Source organism: Oreochromis niloticus, linkage group LG8, assembly GCF_001858045.2.
Source record: "Oreochromis niloticus isolate F11D_XX linkage group LG8, O_niloticus_UMD_NMBU, whole genome shotgun sequence".
In the NCBI taxonomy this organism is placed as follows: Eukaryota; Metazoa; Chordata; class Actinopteri; order Cichliformes; family Cichlidae; genus Oreochromis; species Oreochromis niloticus.
Window position 1 is genome coordinate 20,587,890 of NC_031973.2, and position 17,470 is coordinate 20,605,359.

General features: G+C 40.1%; 3 protein-coding genes across 5 annotated transcripts; 2 read left to right on the forward strand and 1 right to left on the reverse strand.

Moving 5' to 3' along the window:
- Positions 1 to 103: 103 nt before the first annotated feature.
- eif2ak1 (eukaryotic translation initiation factor 2-alpha kinase 1) lies at positions 104 to 11,256 on the reverse strand. 2 transcript variants are annotated; one of them, XM_005448144.4, is made up of 15 exons: positions 10,866 to 11,256; positions 8,742 to 8,909; positions 8,481 to 8,617; positions 8,293 to 8,327; positions 8,113 to 8,212; positions 7,887 to 7,967; positions 7,701 to 7,794; positions 7,555 to 7,603; positions 5,138 to 5,516; positions 4,575 to 4,683; positions 4,309 to 4,415; positions 1,118 to 1,232; positions 948 to 1,027; positions 543 to 776; positions 104 to 388 (listed from the first exon to the last, which is right to left on the reverse strand). In XM_005448144.4, the coding sequence occupies exons 1-15, from the start codon at positions 11,032 to 11,034 to the stop codon at positions 263 to 265; spliced, it is 1,983 nt and encodes a 660-aa protein (XP_005448201.1). In that variant the 5' UTR covers positions 11,035 to 11,256; the 3' UTR covers positions 104 to 262. The 2 variants fall into 2 exon arrangements, with proteins under 2 accessions (XP_005448201.1, XP_005448202.1); XM_005448145.4 differs by lacking the exon at positions 10,866 to 11,256 and adding an exon at positions 9,048 to 9,205.
- Positions 1,239 to 4,302, forward strand: LOC102078814 (ankyrin repeat domain-containing protein 61). 2 transcript variants are annotated; one of them, XM_005448143.2, is made up of 6 exons: positions 1,239 to 2,241; positions 2,433 to 2,527; positions 2,702 to 2,873; positions 3,047 to 3,247; positions 3,578 to 3,862; positions 3,977 to 4,302. In XM_005448143.2, the coding sequence occupies exons 1-6, from the start codon at positions 2,059 to 2,061 to the stop codon at positions 4,181 to 4,183; spliced, it is 1,143 nt and encodes a 380-aa protein (XP_005448200.1). In that variant the 5' UTR covers positions 1,239 to 2,058; the 3' UTR covers positions 4,184 to 4,302. The 2 variants fall into 2 exon arrangements, with proteins under 2 accessions (XP_005448200.1, XP_005448199.1); XM_005448142.2 differs by having other exon boundaries at positions 3,578 to 4,302.
- Positions 11,257 to 11,714: 458 nt separating the features above from the next.
- pms2 (PMS1 homolog 2, mismatch repair system component) lies at positions 11,715 to 17,310 on the forward strand. The gene is made up of 15 exons (XM_005448146.4): positions 11,715 to 11,886; positions 11,987 to 12,126; positions 12,238 to 12,324; positions 12,412 to 12,514; positions 12,600 to 12,783; positions 13,506 to 13,673; positions 13,822 to 13,919; positions 14,009 to 14,108; positions 14,190 to 14,274; positions 14,358 to 14,510; positions 14,990 to 15,863; positions 15,948 to 16,115; positions 16,207 to 16,307; positions 16,405 to 16,574; positions 16,949 to 17,310. The coding sequence occupies exons 1-15, from the start codon at positions 11,873 to 11,875 to the stop codon at positions 17,090 to 17,092; spliced, it is 2,589 nt and encodes an 862-aa protein (XP_005448203.1). The 5' UTR covers positions 11,715 to 11,872; the 3' UTR covers positions 17,093 to 17,310.
- Positions 17,311 to 17,470: the final 160 nt, after the last annotated feature.

The window sequence follows — 17,470 nt, forward strand, 5'->3', positions numbered from 1 at the left end:
TAAACATCCACTTGTCAAACTCATAATACAAATAATAGATTTTTAAAGAAATACTTCAAATGATTTTAAGTGACACACTGCTTTGCAGAAACTCTGCCGAATATATTAGAAATAATATTTATTAAAACTGCTTAAAGAAGAAAAGTATTTGCAATCCAGATTCATGAGACACACTTAAATATTCAAACATACAAACACACAAACACACCTGCCAACTTGTACCAAGTTAGCAACTTTTTTTTTTTTTTTTTTTTTCGAAGGCTCAGGTGTTTTCCAGCTCGGAGAAATTAACTGTGAGTTGTGAAGTCTGGAGCTGAGTGATCCGTCTCCTCAGCTGCATGATCTCTTCCTCCTGCTCTTCAACCTTCCTCTGCAAACCGTGAATCACCTGAGGGGGAGGAATATTCTTAAAACTGGATTGGAATTATTATGGAAAAAAAAAAAAACCCAACAACTTCAAACAGTAAAACATATGCCACTCTTTATATGAGTAACTTTTATTTACTTTGTTTCCTTCAGTAAATTCAGTAATTACACCATACCTTGTCTTTACTGCAGAAGAGTTCACTCTGTAGAAGCTGGCTGGCTGTGGGACGAACACTGGGTTCTTTATCTGTCAGCTTCATGATGTATTTTGTCAGAACTGGCCATCTGTGGCAGAACGAGTCAGGGATTTTCCCTTCCCTCAGATCCCCAAGCGTCCGGACCCGCTCCATTTCAGTCCCAAAAGGCTGGAATAGCTCGAGAGCCAGCACTCCGATGCTGTACATGTCAGACTGAGTGAGCAGCAAATGAAGATTCATGTTCAGCAAAGTTGTTAAAATACAAAAGAAAATAATTAATTCTAATAAAATGTTACCATTTCTAATAATAAACTGCTAACACTTCAGAATGATTTTTACATGAAAAGAAAACATAAATTATTAATAAGTAAGGTGTTCCATTACCTTTGAATTATAATTGGAGCCTTTCAGTTGTTCTGTTGCAGCATACACAAATGTGCCAACACCTGAAGTATGCCTGCAATCTTGAAAACACCAGAAATGTCATTAAATAGCAAACACTGCCATCTGCTGGTGGTTCTGAGACATGTCGTGTTATGAGGGTAAACTCTTACCACTGTAAGGAGAAGTGTTGCTTTTGAGGCCATCCACTATGATGTCCCTGCAGGCCAAACCAAAGTCCCCAATCCGAACATGACAATCATGGCCGTGAAGAAAAATGTTCCTTGGCTGTGGGGAGAAAAAAAGGTAATAATTAAGTTCCATATGTCACTAAAGATACATATTCTTTTGTGTGAAATCTGCAAAACAATAAAGACAAAATTAAACAGTCTTATGATTTGAGATAATCTAACTTTACATAAAATGTGCAATATTTTTTCTTCGATTTTTTCCCACAAAGGCTCTGATGGGAAAATACATTGAATAATAAATCCAGTCTGTCCCAGAGAACAAATGGAATATATAAATAAGCAATTAAATACAACAGAAAGCATATTTTTAATAATGGGACTATTTATACTGTATAATTTTACATATTTTGTTTTTCTATTACTTTTCAATTGCATTCATTTGTTATTTATGTTATTTGTATTGACTCCACCTACATTTTCTCCCCATTTATTTCCCTGAACTTACTGATTTATGGGATTGCTAGACAACTGGGGCACTTGCTCAGTCTAGCCAAAGATAACTTAAAATGGAAAAACAAAATGACAAAGTAAAAATAGGAAAATAAAATTGAAGGTAGCCAAACATGGCCAATTGTTTTTCAATTTCAGCCCTCCACAGTCATCAAGATTTAACTTTAAGTACAGGTAAATAAAAGGTAAATATGTGATGCAAACACAGTTAGTTGCAGGAACGGATGTAGCAAGCCCCCAAAATTGGCCCCGAGTGCAGCAACAAGTTATCAGTTCAGACAGGAAGGCTGCACATCAAAGTTAGAAAAACACCAACCACAGAAAACAGAAGTAGCTTTCGACTTTTCTTCCTCAAAGTATCGCTTCCTGATGTCTTTCTACGAAAAACATCAGTGAATTTGCAGCACCTGACCATGCTGGAGGAGCACAAGGAGTGTTTGGATAAGAGAGGTAGCATTAGCAAAATTCACAGCAATGAATTTTACACAGCAGTCATAGAAGAGGACTTGCAACGCATTGAAGACTTGATTCAGAAACATGGGAGCAACTTCCTCATTGAGACACAAGGCAAAGTATATAAAGAAGCCTTCTGCAAGGTAAATGCAACAATGCTACCATCTTATAAAATACTTTGCAAGGATCTTTATATGCTGCAAGCAAGTCTCATTTCACAGAAACAAAGAAAGAAAGCAACTTGGACAGCAAATAAATGCCAACTGTTTATAGGCTAACAAGAAATTCAAATTTATGATTATTCCATTTCTTCTTCACTGGTTTTTCCCTGTAGGGCTCTGCTATTCTTCCCCTTCACCTGGCTGCCTCTTACAGAAAAATCCACAGCATGCAGAGTCTTCTGTCTGCAGGAGCAGACACTGAATTGAGGTATGGATGTAAGCACTAAAACCTGACATCTAACTCAGGCGGAGTCACCTAATACTTCCTGAAGCATTAGATCATCATACAATTATTTTATAGGGGGTTGAGAACAAGAAATATAATGTACTTTCTGTTAAAAGTCTTCTGTTCTCCATGTCTTCACCTTTACCTCTGTCACAGAGATATGCTTGGTCGAACCCCGCTGCACTTGATGATAACTGGTTGGCCAAGCATCCTGAATACGTCCCAAAAACCAGATTCCAAGTTCCAGACTAAAGTGATCGGTGTGTGTACACAGGCAGAGGCCTGTTTAAGGCTCCTCTGTGACCATGGTGTAAACATCAATGCTAAGGTGAGTTTTCCATGTAGGCAAATAGATGTCTAGCTGCTTCTTACAATCTCCTTACAATCTGTTCAACATGCAAAAGGGCTGCCAACAACGTCAAAGTCAGCATACTGTAATAAGTCTGTGGAAGTAAATTCTGCTTTAAGATAAATACTGGTTAAATTGTGGTTCATCTGTAGGTGGAGGGAAAAGGCCACCAGACAGCTCTTCACATATCAGTACGCTACAGAGCACTATCTGCCGTCCAAATACTGGCGTGCTATGGTGCTGATGTTAATGCTGTGGATGGCAGTGGGATGGCACCTCTGCATATGGCTGCTGGGATACTGCATAAGGATATTATTGCCAGTCTGCTCAGGCATGGAGCAGATGTTAACATGGTTTGTATTGTTTGAAAATTTGATATTCAGTATTATGTTCATGATTTTTTTATCAACCCGGGTTTATGGATAATAAGACATAGGAAAAGTGAATTATACTTGTCAAAACCAACTTATCATTAATTAAATATTTACTTACAATTTTAATTTACATACTCACTCAATTATATATGCTGTGGTTATAAAAAGCCCCCCATCCAAAAGCATGGATCAAGTTTGTATAAATTCACAATGGCAGCATGTGATTCAGTTTTCCTTTAACCTTTCTGCTCTCAATACTGTTGAAATATCTTGTGTCCTTCAACAAGTCAGTATTATTCTTTTTAATAGGGAGTGCAGCACACTGGGAACACCCCTCTACACCTCGCCGCTGTGGCAATGGCTACAACGACCACTAAAACCCCAGAAGACGCCATTAGCAGCATCACTGAGCTGCTCGAACAAGGCGCTGAGCCCAATGCAGTGAACAAGGCTGGCATGACGCCTTTACACGAGGCATGTAGCATGGGAAACGAGGAGCTTGTAGACCTGCTGCTGAGCTACGGAGCTAGCATCTATAAGCTAAGCGAAGCAGGGGAGAACTGTCTGTACCTTTTCCTGAACCACATGCCTAATGTGAGCAATGTTTCTCTGCTAGTGAAGCTCCTCAGCCTGACCTCACCGCTTACTGTCTACAACCAAAAAGGCCACCTGCCCTTAACCTTGACAAAACCCTGTTTCTTTAAACAGAGAGACTACGTCATGAACCTAACTCGACAGCCAAGGAGACTTCAGGATATTTGTAAGACTGACATTTATCTAACACACGTCAGAGGCAAGAGAGAAGAACTGAGGAAAATCCTTCCTGACAAGCTGTACGAATTTATCTTCAACCATTGGGAGAATGTACACAACATCTCCTTTGTGACAGACAGCGAACAGGAATATGTTAAATAATAATTTCATATTACTCCAAGCTGACACCAGTTCAAACACCACCTGACTTTAAAGTTTGCATCAAGGTGCTGACTAGCCTTAAAATAACAGAGGTGTGGATGAAAGAAAGAAAAGAAAAATCATACCTTCAGGTCCCTGTGCATGATTCCATTGGAGTGAATGTACTCCACACCTTCAAGTATGTGTCTTAGCAGTCTGAGTGTGTGTTCAGTATCAACACAGGCATAAGGACCTGAAAACAGAAAATACATCTATTTATTCCCCTCCCCCAAAAAGATTTTCTTTCTCAGAATAACTCTAAAAAAATATTATCTTCATCAATTATACGCAACATGAAGCTCTGTGCAGTAAATCATCTGAAATAAACATGAATGCATAATTGAACAATTACATCTTGAGATTTGTTCCTCTTTGGGCTTGGCGTTCCTCTCAGAGATCCAGTCTTTTAGGGAGCGCTCACATAGCTGCATCTGGATATAAAGCATCAGGTGGAAGTGCACCTGCAGATATGCCATAACAGAAAAGTTACATCCTCTGCTTCTTTTTTGCAATAAAGAAAAAAACAACAAAAAAGCAAACTCCTATTGCTCATTTCCACCTTCATGTTTATTATTTATTATAATTTATGAGCTTTACTAGCGTTGCTTTGCAAGCCTATATAAAATTATCTTAAACTACGTGTACCCCTTCAGTTTATTCTCTGTTTGAAACGCACTGAGCTCGAGAGCAGTGTGCTGGAGATGATCATATTACTGATATTCATTCTCACTGACATCTGTGTGAAAACTGTGAAAAATATAATTTAGAATTATAATTATAATTTAGATCAGTCTGAAGCCTGAACTTATGACTTGCATTACTTCTACATACACTTACCTCAGTATCTGAAATTAGTTTAATTAGCTTTTTTAAATCCAAGAAAGTTTTTTGTTCTGTTTTTTTTAAATCACCTACCTCTTTAGAAGGCCTCGTTGGACGCTTCTCAGTCCACTGCTGACACTCCTTGTCAATGCAGGAGTTGTTTAGTTCCATGCTACTCCTACTGGACTCCTCATCCAAAACTGGTGAAGCATCCCAACCCATGGCAGGACATTTGGAGGCTTTAATGGGACCTTGCTGTCCCAGAAAAACGCAAGGGACATAGTTCTCTGGGATGCGACGCATCGTCTTGGGACACACCACCTGTCCCTCCTGGGTGGGAACTAAGGCTTTTATAGGCTGCGTGTCTCTCTGAGGTACTTTGGCACTTGAAGCAGTCTCTGTGGGTATTTGACTGTGGCTCTGAAAAACTATAGAGGAACTGCTGCTGTTGTTCTCCCCACTTTCATCAAGGCTGTAAATGAAAGAGTCGAGATAGATTTAGTGCAAGTTCACAAACTAATTACTAGTGCTGCCTGTACATGCCTTGAGATATCTAGTCATTCACTAGCCACACAGACTTCATGCCAAGATCTGCAATAAATAGCCCACCTTTAGTGGTATTTCTACACATAATCAAGAAGAATTTTACTTGTGCTCTGAATTGAAGTCAGCAATTCATCCAAAGTATTCCACTACAAGGTAATTTTACAAAATCAGGAGAAAATTATTAGTTTTTGTCAAAATTGTGTAGTTAACTCTGTAATACTCAAAGCTTGTAAAATCAAGTTAAATCTAAGGGTTATCTTCTAATTTACACAAAGTTAAAACTTCAGCAAGAGTTTTAGCTGTCACTTGAGAAAGCATTATGCCAAAGACAAATAAAAATCAGTTTAGACTTGAGAAAAAGAATTGGTGATGCTTACGAGTAGGAGATGAATATACAAAGTTTTCAAAGCATTTTACAGTGTCAAGAACTGGAGTGAAAAGCAGCATCAAGAAATATAAAGAGAGTCACACAGTAAAGAACGAGCCTGGCAGAGGTAGGGAGTGAAAGATTTTAAAGACTCTGGAAAGAAAACTAGAGGGAGACGTGTCTAAAGACTTCAAAACAACTGCCAAGACACCAGTGAATGACTTAGCCAAGTCGGGAATTGTAGACTTAAAGAAGTCATCTAATAGAGCCATACACAGGAATGGACTGTGAGGTTGCAGCCCAAGAAAAACTCAACTTCTGCATAAGAGACACCTTCAAGTCAGACAGAAGTAAGGACAACCTCAGAGATGCTGATTATGTTTCAAGAAAGAACGGAGAGGCACACATAAAGAACACAATCCCCACAGAGAGAGACACCGTAGTGGGAGAATTTCTCTTTTTCCTTGTGAAAACAACACTAATGAAAAAAAAAAGACACTTTCCTGGGGAGTGTAATAATGCCGTTCCTAATCTATATAGTCTTTACTTGTAAAACATTTACATAGGCCACAAATGGAGTTATTTACTCACACAGAAAACAATGCTACTGAACTGCCTCAAATATCTGGTTTGTAATCCTGTCTTTTCTTCTGTTACCTATGCTACTATGTAACACATTGGCAAGATGCCTACTTGGTAGCTAATTTAAGCACCTGAGTCAACTAAATCCAGATGGCAACGTTCCAACAACAGGAGGAAAGTGTGACTGTAATGTGGTTAACATTATGTTTGCTTCTCTCCCATATGCCTGTGTTCACACAAACTAAATTTCAGTCAAGTAATATTCCCAATAAATCGGTTCTCATTTATACAGGTAGATTTTGCTGTTTCTGTTCACAGACAACATAACAAATATCAAACAGTCAAACAAACTCACCTCGCTGAGACAAATTTAAACCAGAAGCCATGTTCCAAATCATTTGCCAATTTGCTGCTCATAACTAAAACCCTTAATATAACAGTAATGTGGTCTGAAAAAATAACTATTAATATAATCAGCTAAAGATTACATAAGTGCCGTTTTTTGTTTTGTTAGGTATTTTAAAAATTGTATAAAAACTGCACAGAGAGGACATTAGAAGCAAGAGGAAACCTTTCTGTTGATTTCAAATTGTTGTCTTTTTAGTAATCACTGACAAAAAGTTACTTTTGGCTAGTCCCTAAAGGGTTACAATGGGTAGCTCAGCATCTGATTTAGCACACCCACCCATGGCATTTGTGTCTCCTCCCAGGATAAAACCAGGAATCCTTTGTTGTTAGGAAAACGTTAAACCGTTATGATGTGGAAATACAGTGCTAACTGACCAGTCGGAACACATTAGGGATTCAGAAAGGGAACAAACAAACAGCATTGCACACATAAGGTGAGAAGTACTGCTGTATCTGTGTACCATCTGAAGATTAACGCCTGCAAATCTATTCTAACACACCCTCAAAACGAAAATTTGAGCCCATAAATGAGAATAGAAGTAACACTGTAATTATCAACAACCTAATGAATCACGAAGCCAAGACAGATAATAATCACACTGCCTACCTGTCCTGTTGTACAGCAGGTTCTAGTGCAGGCAAGTTTGACTCAGGATCTGCAACAAAGACAGTTTACACACAAAGTCTCCATCAGCGGTCCCATCATGCATTTCTTCCAAGCAAACATGTGCAGGACAGAGTTGAAATACTCACATGTTGCAGGCTGGACATGTTCCATCCACGCGGTGTGATAGCCCACAACATTTACATGCTGCAGGCTGGACAACACTTTGACCTCCCTAAGGACCTACAGCAAGCAAAACAAGTTAAAGCGGGTACTTCATATCTCTGTATTTAAGTTACATAAGTGTTCTAATGAGCACAGCTCCGAGGGCTCACCTTCATACAGTCTTCCTTTGAAACTTTTTTGATGAGAATTTTCTTCACCGCATAATACTGTCCATCCAATTTGTTCATAACCTATCAACGATAACACAATGATTTAACTCAAATCCAGTTTTAGAATAGAATAGAATAGCCCATTGTACATGCAGAATGAAATTGTGAGGAAAAAATGAAGGGTTTAGAAGAGTTTCTTAAAGAATGTCGCAAAAATTATATATACCTTAAATACGTTTCCATATGATCCTTTCCCAAGTCTACAGATTTCTTCAAACTCACTGAGATACCGTGATGTCTGCGCTTGAAACAGTCCCTCCTTAGGTCTGCTTAAGGCACAAACAGACATCCTTAAAAAAGTACTGACATATGCTTTTGAACACATGCATCAGAAGAGAAGGATTACCTTAAAGAAGGATTGTGTGCGTTTGTTCCGAGGCCCTGCAAACCAAGACGAGGATAATCGCAATGATCACTCTTTGACACAGCAGGCGGCAGGTTTATCAAAGTACAGAATTTGCTCAAAAATGTTGATTAAAACTAACATACTGACTCCAAGCATGTAGTGTAGGTGCTGGCAACAGATCCGCTTACCTGAGGGTAGAGTGAGGAGCTGGCAGCATTAAGCAGCTCAGTGAAGGCCCGGTTATGCTGGAGTCTGACGGTGCTGAATTCATCACTTATTGCCAGAGGTGAAAGGAGATTCATGGCAGCTAAACGCTGACCTATGACTGTGAGAGGAGCAACAAAATACTTAAACCTATGCGACATATGAACCAAATGCTAAACATGAACTGTATTTGGATTTCTCTTCTAACTAAATGTCAGTTCTTAGTACAGGATCTCGATGACTACCTTTAAACAGCATGCGTGAGCGAGCTGGATTGCTCTCGTAAACAAAGCATAGGTGCTCGAGCAAAGACCCGAGGAGAAGGTGGTTGGGGATGGCTGAGGCAAACTCTTGGATTGACGGGTAATGCCTACCAGCCATCAACACCTCACGGTTATCGTCTGTGTCTGAAGCTAAACACAGGACAAAAAAAAAGTAAAAAGAGAGAAAAACACTGAAAATGAGATCAAATAAGAACTTGTGATAAATAATGAAAGCAGCTGAGTATTCTGGAAAGTTCACAGAGTAGATTTCTAACACAGCTGTCTTACCTTCTTCAATAACTTTTGCTATCATTTCTACAATATTTCTTTCTCCTAGGTCCATTCTGCTGTGTGAAAACCCTTTCGGTGCAATATTAAGGCCTCAGAGCTACACTAATGATTCAACTTCAAGAAAAAATTTGCTCATCTTGTTTATGCATAAGGGGGTGTGCACAACAGTAACGCTTATCTGCCATATCCAGTGGACACAGGCCCCCCTCCACCTATCGCACAAAATGACTGAGCTTAGGAGAAGATGTGCATGTAGGGGTCTTTGCATGGTCTCCGTCGTCACTCTCATTTTATAATATTGCAGAATTCGTAAACAGGGAGGGCCTGACGTGTGAAGCAAACATTAACCAGGTGTATTTTACATCCTGTTGATGTAAAGGAGGAAGGTCAGGCTAGACCTGCCTCTTTGTGGCTCACTTTATTTGAAGGCTCTAAGGAGTAAATTCACATGTAAAGACTATTATTTCTCTCTGTGATACTAAGAACTAAAGGGATAGGCCATGCATAAATAAGTCATGCATCTCAGATGCACATACCTCAAACCCCAAAACATAAATGAGACCTCAAATACACAAATATATACAGGTGTATTTCAAAGGCTTTGGAGCCTTTCTTGGGGGGGACAAGCACCCCTAATTTTCATCACTAAATTCTCTAAATAGCATCAAAAACCTTAGCTGGTATAGACTAGAGTGCTAAAGATTATTAGCTTTCCATAAATCTACTACCATATCGCTTTATACCAGCCAAGGAGCTGGTATACTTTATTTTATTTCCATTCTGCTCGAATTGGGCTTCATTATTTGTTTACAGCACAACAGCGCTCCAGAGCAAGCCAGAAGGATGTTAGCTATCAACGGCCAGTGGAAGCCTATATTCAATTAGAATAGTATCATAAAATGATGTAAATCCCGCTTTTATTGTTGTTGTTATACATTCTGTTTCACTGTCACATTTACATTTTGGTGACAGCACAAAGCCTGAGAGAGAAGGAGAGAGAGCAGGATGAAGACAGCAAAAGTAGAGAAAGTTTACATGCAGTCAAAATCAGCAAAAGTTATAAAGCTAAGGTATCTTCTTCTTTTGGCCACATTCACTGAAGTTTATTTCAAATCCTAAATAGAACACAATCACTGAGATAAATGGTAGCATTTAACAGAATTCATTTCACTCTAAACATGCCTTAAACAGGACAGATGCCACTATACTTAAGTATAGTGGATCTGGGTACCAGCTATCCACAATAAAGGGAGCGTTTGTATTATTTTTTTTAAATGTTTGTACTAATTCATGCTACTTTAATTGCTTAAAGTAAAAGGAAACTCAAACAATGGATACTACAATACGTCATCCAACTAATGTGATTGCTTTTTAAGGTAACATTTTAATGCATACTCAGCTCAAATGGGTTTTGCAAAGGTGAAAAGGGTTGAATACGCTTGCAAGCAGTATATTCAATTAATATTAATTGGAGGGTACTGTATGCACGACATCATGACTGGAGGTTGAGGCCCCCAAAAGGTTTGATCCTAGAAAAGCCCCTGAATGGAAAGACTAAAGCTGATCCTTAAAATTGTTCATGCAGTTAAAATAAACTGTCTCTCAGAGGATGGCTTGTCACATGGACTCTAACTTCTTAGCTACGCCCCTGCTATATTACATAAGTAAGAATGCAGGTGAGGACTTTCGACAACTCCAAAACTCACATTTCACTCAATCAGTGTGGAAAACGGTCACGGACATTTGGTTGACACCGTTGTAAACAAAATCTTTAAGTTTAGCAGTTGTAAAACACAGCAACGAAAATCTGCTTACTGTCAAACTGGACTTCGTCGTCCTCTTCAGTCGCCAAGCTTAGCAGGCTAACGATACTGTCTGCCTCCTGCCTCCGGCTGGGTTTACGGTTATGTCGAAGCAAAAGGCCGCTGCTGCCAGAACATTCCTCCGACTGCACGAGTCCGTTGTCGGACGGTGAGCTGTACATTTTAGTACGGGAAATAACGATGACATGACACAATAAAATGCTTAATTCACCACGCTGCCCGATAAAAATAAAAATAAAAAAGCTGCCCCATGTCTGCAATAAGATGAATCAAACTCCACGTTAGATCCCAGCTTGTGAAAATGTAAAACGGCAGAAAAGTCCGGAAAGCTATATGAAAAATACCATAAGGTTCACCATGTCAATTGACAGCCATGTTTTGCGTTCCCCAGAATTACAAGGACCGTCTGAGAATATGCATATTAAGCCAGAAGGTTAACTTATTTATTCTATTTAATCTATGTTTTTGTAAAATACATAAAGTAAAATTAACATAAGCGTATTTGAAAAATATAAAACAAAAAAGTCAAGACACTGAGGTTGTCCCTGTAGTTAAAAGTAATTTTTTCGTTTTTAAAAACTGGATAATTGTACATGCGCCCTGAGACGTCACGGAGTCGGTTTGGTGATGAAATAATACTAAGCTTTAGGCAACAGCTTTGAAAATACTTGCTCTAACAGTGCCATTTATTTTACTTTTTCGTTACTATTGTATTTATTTTTGAGGCTATGTTCTTACACACTCATTATATTACTGTTTTGCTGCTTTTAATAGGAAGCTGCGCTGTTCTGCGCATACATGACGCTCGCGAGCAATCTGCGCAGTTCGCGCGGGACTTGCTTTACGTTTGTGTTTACAGCATGGTGTCGGGTAGTGGATGTACTGGCAAGCAGTGAAAGAAAAATGATACTGTTTGACAGCAGGGACAGCAGGGACTAACTATTCGGTGTTTTACAGAAAAAACAAATTTAAACTCTCAAGTCACTCCACTCTTCGAAGATGTCTGATGCTTGGTAAGCTAGCTAGAGCATTTATTCATATAGATATGTTTGGTTTTTTTGAACTTTTGTTACGTTTTACACTGGAGTTCAACATTGCTTTTCTTTGCTGCAGCTCTGAACCTGCCGGGGCCATCAGAGCTATTGATAAGCACTCAGTGCATCAGATTTGCTCAGGACAGGTGGTGCTGACTTTGGCCACTGCTGTCAAAGAGTTGGTGGAGAATAGCATTGATGCAGGAGCCACCAACATTGGTAATTAAATATTTACCCAAAGTATTTTTCGATAGAGTCCCCTGTGTGCCTAATAATACTGTTTTGCATTGTTAGATATAGTTTAATGTATCACATGTTTGCATGCTGCAGATGTCAAGCTGAAGGAGAGTGGAGCTGAACAAGTGGAGGTGGCAGACAATGGCAAAGGTGTTGAGGAGGCCAACTTTGAAGGACTGAGTAAGTTTCACCTTTGTATCTGTGTAATTAGACAATATCTGCCTGAGCTTGTTTGTTAAGAAGAAATTTCATCTGTGTGTTCCACAGCACTGAAGCATCACACATCAAAGCTGAGGGATTTCTCTGACCTCATCCACGTGGAAACATTTGGCTTCAGAGGTGAAGCCCTGAGCTCTTTATGTGCTCTGAGGTAAAGTATTTCAAGTTCGGCGGTAATTTTAGATATAAAACTAAATCATTTGCCAGCTAAAATTTGCTCTTGCTCCTTATCGTAGTGACTTAAGTGTCATTACCTGCCACGAGTCCAGCCAGGTGGGCACAAAGTTGGTTTTTGACCACAAAGGCCACCTAGTGCAGAAGACCCCTCATCCTCGGCAACAGGGCACCACGGTCAGCCTGCAGCAGCTCTTTTCCACCCTGCCTGTTCGACACAAGGAGTTTCAACGCAATATTAAGAAGGTCGGGCATTCAGTCATCTCTTTCATTGTCTTTCTTCACATACTGAGTTTTCCAAAAGTGGGCTTCAGGTGCCCCCTCTGTGAATCGCCACCTTATCGCGGTGGAGGGGTTTGTGTGTTCCGGTGATCCCAGGAGTTATGTTGTCGGGGGCAGTTTGTCCCTGGTAGGGTCTCCCAAGGCAAATTGGTCCTGGGTGAGGAGCCAGACAAAGAGCGATTCTAACAACCCCATATGATGTCCAAAAAAAATCAAGGGTGAAGTTTACCCAGGGTTACCAGGGTTCCACCCTGGAGCCAGTCCCAGTGTTGGGGCTCCAGGGCAAGCATCTGGTGGCTGGGCCTTAGACCATGGGGCCTGGCTTGGCTTTGGATGAAGGAGTTATATATGTAATCCCTCCAGTGGGTGGTCGACCATAGGGTTACTGTGCCTTGTAGACTGAGCGGTGATCAGGGACAAGGTCCTGGGGTGTTGATCCGTGGCTTTCAAAACTAGCTTGTGGTACGTGGTATGCCATATCTCTCAGAGATGGACTGGTTCGCCAACATACAACTTGGGCTCTAGAGCCAGTTTCCTGGACTTTGTTCCACTCTGGAGTTGTCCTAGATGAGAGGCGGCAGCAGGAGTGGGTATTTTCTATGCCAAGTTTCACTTTTGAGTAACAAATTAGATCAACAATATCAACTGACCTTAATAATGGCTATTATCTTGTTCTGTGTTTTTAGGAGTATGCCAAAATGATACATGTGCTGCAGTCCTACTGTATCATTTCTACAGGAGTGCGCATTACCTGCTCCAACCAAAATGGGCAGGGGAAGCGCAGCACAGTCCTCAGCACTAGTGGCAGCCAAAGTATGAGAGACAACATTGGAGCCATATTTGGACCAAAGCAGGTTAATATGCTGTTGCTAATAACAACAAAGCCACTGGTGTGATACTTCATAAAAGAAGCTTGTCAAAAAGCGGCTCATGTGCTTGCTAAATGTTTTATTTAATATTTAATTTTTTTCTATGATTATGTGCTGGCTGTACATCTTGCAGCTGCAGAGTCTTCTACCTTTCCAGCAAGTTTCTCCCACTGAAAATGTTATTGAAGAATATGGACTCAAGGATGCAGATCTACCCAAACAGCTTTTCTCGTGAGTGTTTTAATGGAAGACCTTTTTGCACAATTCTTGTTTTTATTTTCTTTTTTTATAATAATTATTATTTTGTTTGTTTTTGACAGGATCACAGGTTTTGTGTCTCAAGGTGACCATGGTGTTGGGAGAAGCACCACAGACAGGCAGTTCTATTTCATTAACAATCGGCCTTGTGACCCCCTGAAGGTAATTCCTGCTGAGTGGCTTTATGAGGAGGTGTCAGAATTCATCATTCCTGCCTCACCTCTGGTTATTCCCACCCTGCAGGTGACCAAACTCGTAAACGAAGTGTATCACATGTACAACAGACATCAGTATCCATTTGTTGCCTTGAACATAGCTGTCGCTTCAGGTGAGACAATGAGGATTAATCAAGCTGATGTAATTTATGGAACCCGCTTGATTTCCCTGAGTGCATATGCGTTGTGTTTTCAGAGTGTGTGGATGTGAATGTAACCCCGGACAAGCGACAGATTTTCCTTCAGGAGGAGAAACTCCTGTTGGCTATTCTGAAGACCTCTCTCATCGCCATGTATGAGGGTGGAGTCAATAAGATCAGCCTGAACTATACACCTCCACCCAGCACCAGTAAGAACACACCTTTACATGTAGACCCTCATATATCTATAATACGGTAGAATAACAACACTGAGAGGTTTTTTAGGAATATTTGTCCTTGCGCTCACTGGTTGGTAATGTAAGGGAAGGAGGTAATGACGCCATGGTTATGAGTTAATTAAGTGTGGGAGCATGAGAGCTACATAGTATTTATCTTCTAATAATGCATGGCGACGTTTTTGCAAAATCTGTTTACTTTATGGGAGAAGTCCATAAAGTACTGCAAAGTATTATCAAATGAAGCATGGATGCATATATTATTTTCAGAAATGTCCTACCAAGACATTAATGTACAGTTATTTCATGGGAGACCATAGGCATATGGACCCTGCCAGGTTTAATCAAATCAGTACATTTTGTGTTCAGTATTTCATTATCCTTTGTCCAGTGAATGGTATTTTTATTAGCTACTCTTAAAAGTTTCATTTTGTTTCTGTGCTTCTTCATAGATGCAACATCAACATCTGAACCTTGCCGAGCTGTCTTGTCTAACAAGAACAAGGCAGAGCGTGAGGAGGACACAGAACCTGTTATTCTGAGCCCAAAGTCATCCCTGAATCTGGCCGGCCTAAAAGCCGCTTTTTCAAGTCATTACAGTTCCAGTTCTGGGAAGTCGAGTAAGGAAAAAGCTTCCGGTAGTGGCACAACACAGAAAACACTGCAGTCTTTTTTTAAGGATCCTGTAAAAACTTCTTCCTGCAACTCAAGTTTAAAATCTCCATTAAAATACACAAGACAGCTGGATAAATGCTCGTCGGCAGGGAAGTCGGTGCTAGATGGGTTTAGGTACCAAGCGATGTCCTGCGAGGACACTGATTCTCAAAAAGACAGTGCTGGGTCCAGTTGTAACATAGCTGAAGCAAAACCTGATATTCAGTGTTCTGACCTGGAGTCCAGTCCTCCAAAAGTGGACAGCACGAGTGTTAATAATGAAACTTTTAAAGAGACATCAGGCAACAGTCACGCTGTTCCCGAAGATCCAGAGTTAGAGACTGAAGCATGCACTCCTTATGAGGACTCTGCTGTCAGCCCAGAGGCTAAGAGAGCCAGGAAAGATGATGCACATTTCCCTTCAGAAGAAGAATCCAGCACTTTTTCAAATGCTGGTGAGAAACAATCCTCGACAGTGGATGCTCCAGTCTCCCTGCAGAGGAGGACAGTGCATCTTCAGTTCTCTTTAGCAGAGCTTGGAAAGAAGATGAGGAGGTTACAGGACCAGCAGAAACAAAGGGCCGGGGAAGAGCTGCTGTACAGACGCTTCAGAGCCAAGATCAACCCAGGAGAAAACCACAGTGCAGAAGAAGAGCTCAAGAAGGAGATCAGGTAGATTTTAGAGGTATGGACTTAACTGTCGGTGTGTAATTTTCAAACAAATAATTAAAAGAAAAATGTTTTTAATCCCTTCAGTAAGGAAATGTTTAAAGAAATGGAGATCATCGGTCAGTTTAACCTGGGCTTCATCATCACAAAACTCAAGTCGGACCTTTTCATGATTGACCAGCATGCCACGGATGAGAAGTACAACTTTGAGATGCTACAGCAGCACACCATACTCCAAGGGCAGAAGCTCATTGTGTAAGAGTGTAAATCACTGGGTAAAACCGTGTGTGGACTGTTTCCAATGGCGATCTGAGTATGTTTTTATTTTTTATCTTTCCATTTGCAGCCCACAAAAACTTCACCTCACTGCAGTCAGTGAGAACGTACTCATAGAGAACATCGAGATTTTCAGGAACAACGGCTTTGAATTCCTGATTGATGAGGACGGTAATACAATTTACACCAGGGATTAAAAGTGCTCTGATTATTTTGACAGTTACAAATATGAAGCTTATATTTGTTGTTTATTTTTTGGGGACTGCAGCTCAGGTGATGGAGAGAGTGAAGTTGGTCTCACTGCCGACCAGTAAAAACTGGACATTCGGTCCATCAGACATTGAAGAACTGATCTTCATGCTGAGCGACAGTCCAGGGGTTATGTGTCGACCATCCAGAGTCAGGCAGATGTTCGCCTCCAGAGCTTGTCGTAAATCTGTGAGTTTATATCACTGTGATGTTGTTTTTAAGTGCTCACTCAAGTTTTGACTGGATAGTCATAGAATGCAGCATTGACTGTATATAAAGGATGGACGTGGCCACTTATTGGTTTCTAAAGTCCACTTTTGAAGCCTCGATTTCTAGATTGTTTTGCCCATCGTGATATTAGGTTTTTTTGGACTCAGAAATGATATTCTTCTTTGAGGAAGCTTGATTTGGAAAGCTACATACATAAACTATATGGTATGATACACCCTGTTAGTAATGCTGGTAATTTTTAGTTATCTAAGATCTTTTAAAAATGTCATTATAGGGAAATTGCATAACATATTATTTTGAAAATGCTTTTTGATACATTTTCTGCTCATCAGGTGATGATCGGCACTGCTCTGAATGTTAATGAGATGAAGAAGCTCGTGGTTCACATGGGGGAGATTGAGCATCCGTGGAACTGTCCTCACGGCAGGCCAACCATGAGACACCTCGCTAACCTGGACGTCATCTCACAAGACTGAGTCTGCAAAGGAAGGAACTGTTGGAGTAACTGATTTAAGATAACTGGAATGTGTCCTCACTCCAGACTGTCAAACCACTCTTACGGTATATTGTAGAGTTAAATGGCTTGTTATTGACTGAATGTCATGTTTAGTTGTGTTTAGATTTTAAAAATGTATATTACATATTATATTTTTTTATTTTAACATACACTACACAAAACAATAAAAAAAGATACTGGAAAAATATATGTCTCTGTTACTTTAAATCATTTATTTACTGGTTTGCATTGTGTTGTGGTGACTGAATGGCTCTGCCACTGGAGTGAGGTGAACCTAGATTCACACCTGAGTGGTAAAATTAATGAGACCTTGTTCTGGGATTTAAGGTAAATGCAG

Bases quoted from the DNA above. Each gene is read 5' to 3' on its own strand.
- LOC102078814 (XM_005448142.2), top strand. From the start codon at position 2,059: ATGCTGGAGGAGCACAAGGAGTGTTTGGATAAGAGAGGTAGCATTAGC. The intron at 2,874-3,046 runs GTGAGTTTTCCA...GTTCATCTGTAG, and splicing joins GTGTAAACATCAATGCTAAG to GTGGAGGGAAAAGGCCACCA. The intron at 3,248-3,577 runs GTTTGTATTGTT...TCTTTTTAATAG, and splicing joins ATGGAGCAGATGTTAACATG to GGAGTGCAGCACACTGGGAA.
- eif2ak1 (XM_005448144.4), bottom strand. From the start codon at position 11,034: ATGTACAGCTCACCGTCCGACAACGGACTCGTGCAGTCGGAGGAATGT. The intron at 8,618-8,741 runs GTAGTCATCGAG...CTCCTCTCACAG, and splicing joins CTCACGCATGCTGTTTAAAG to TCATAGGTCAGCGTTTAGCT. The intron at 7,968-8,112 runs GTATATATAATT...TATCGTTGATAG, and splicing joins CATATGGAAACGTATTTAAG to GTTATGAACAAATTGGATGG.
- pms2 (XM_005448146.4), top strand. The intron at 13,674-13,821 runs GTTAATATGCTG...TACATCTTGCAG, and splicing joins CCATATTTGGACCAAAGCAG to CTGCAGAGTCTTCTACCTTT. The intron at 14,511-14,989 runs GTAAGAACACAC...GCTTCTTCATAG, and splicing joins TACACCTCCACCCAGCACCA to ATGCAACATCAACATCTGAA.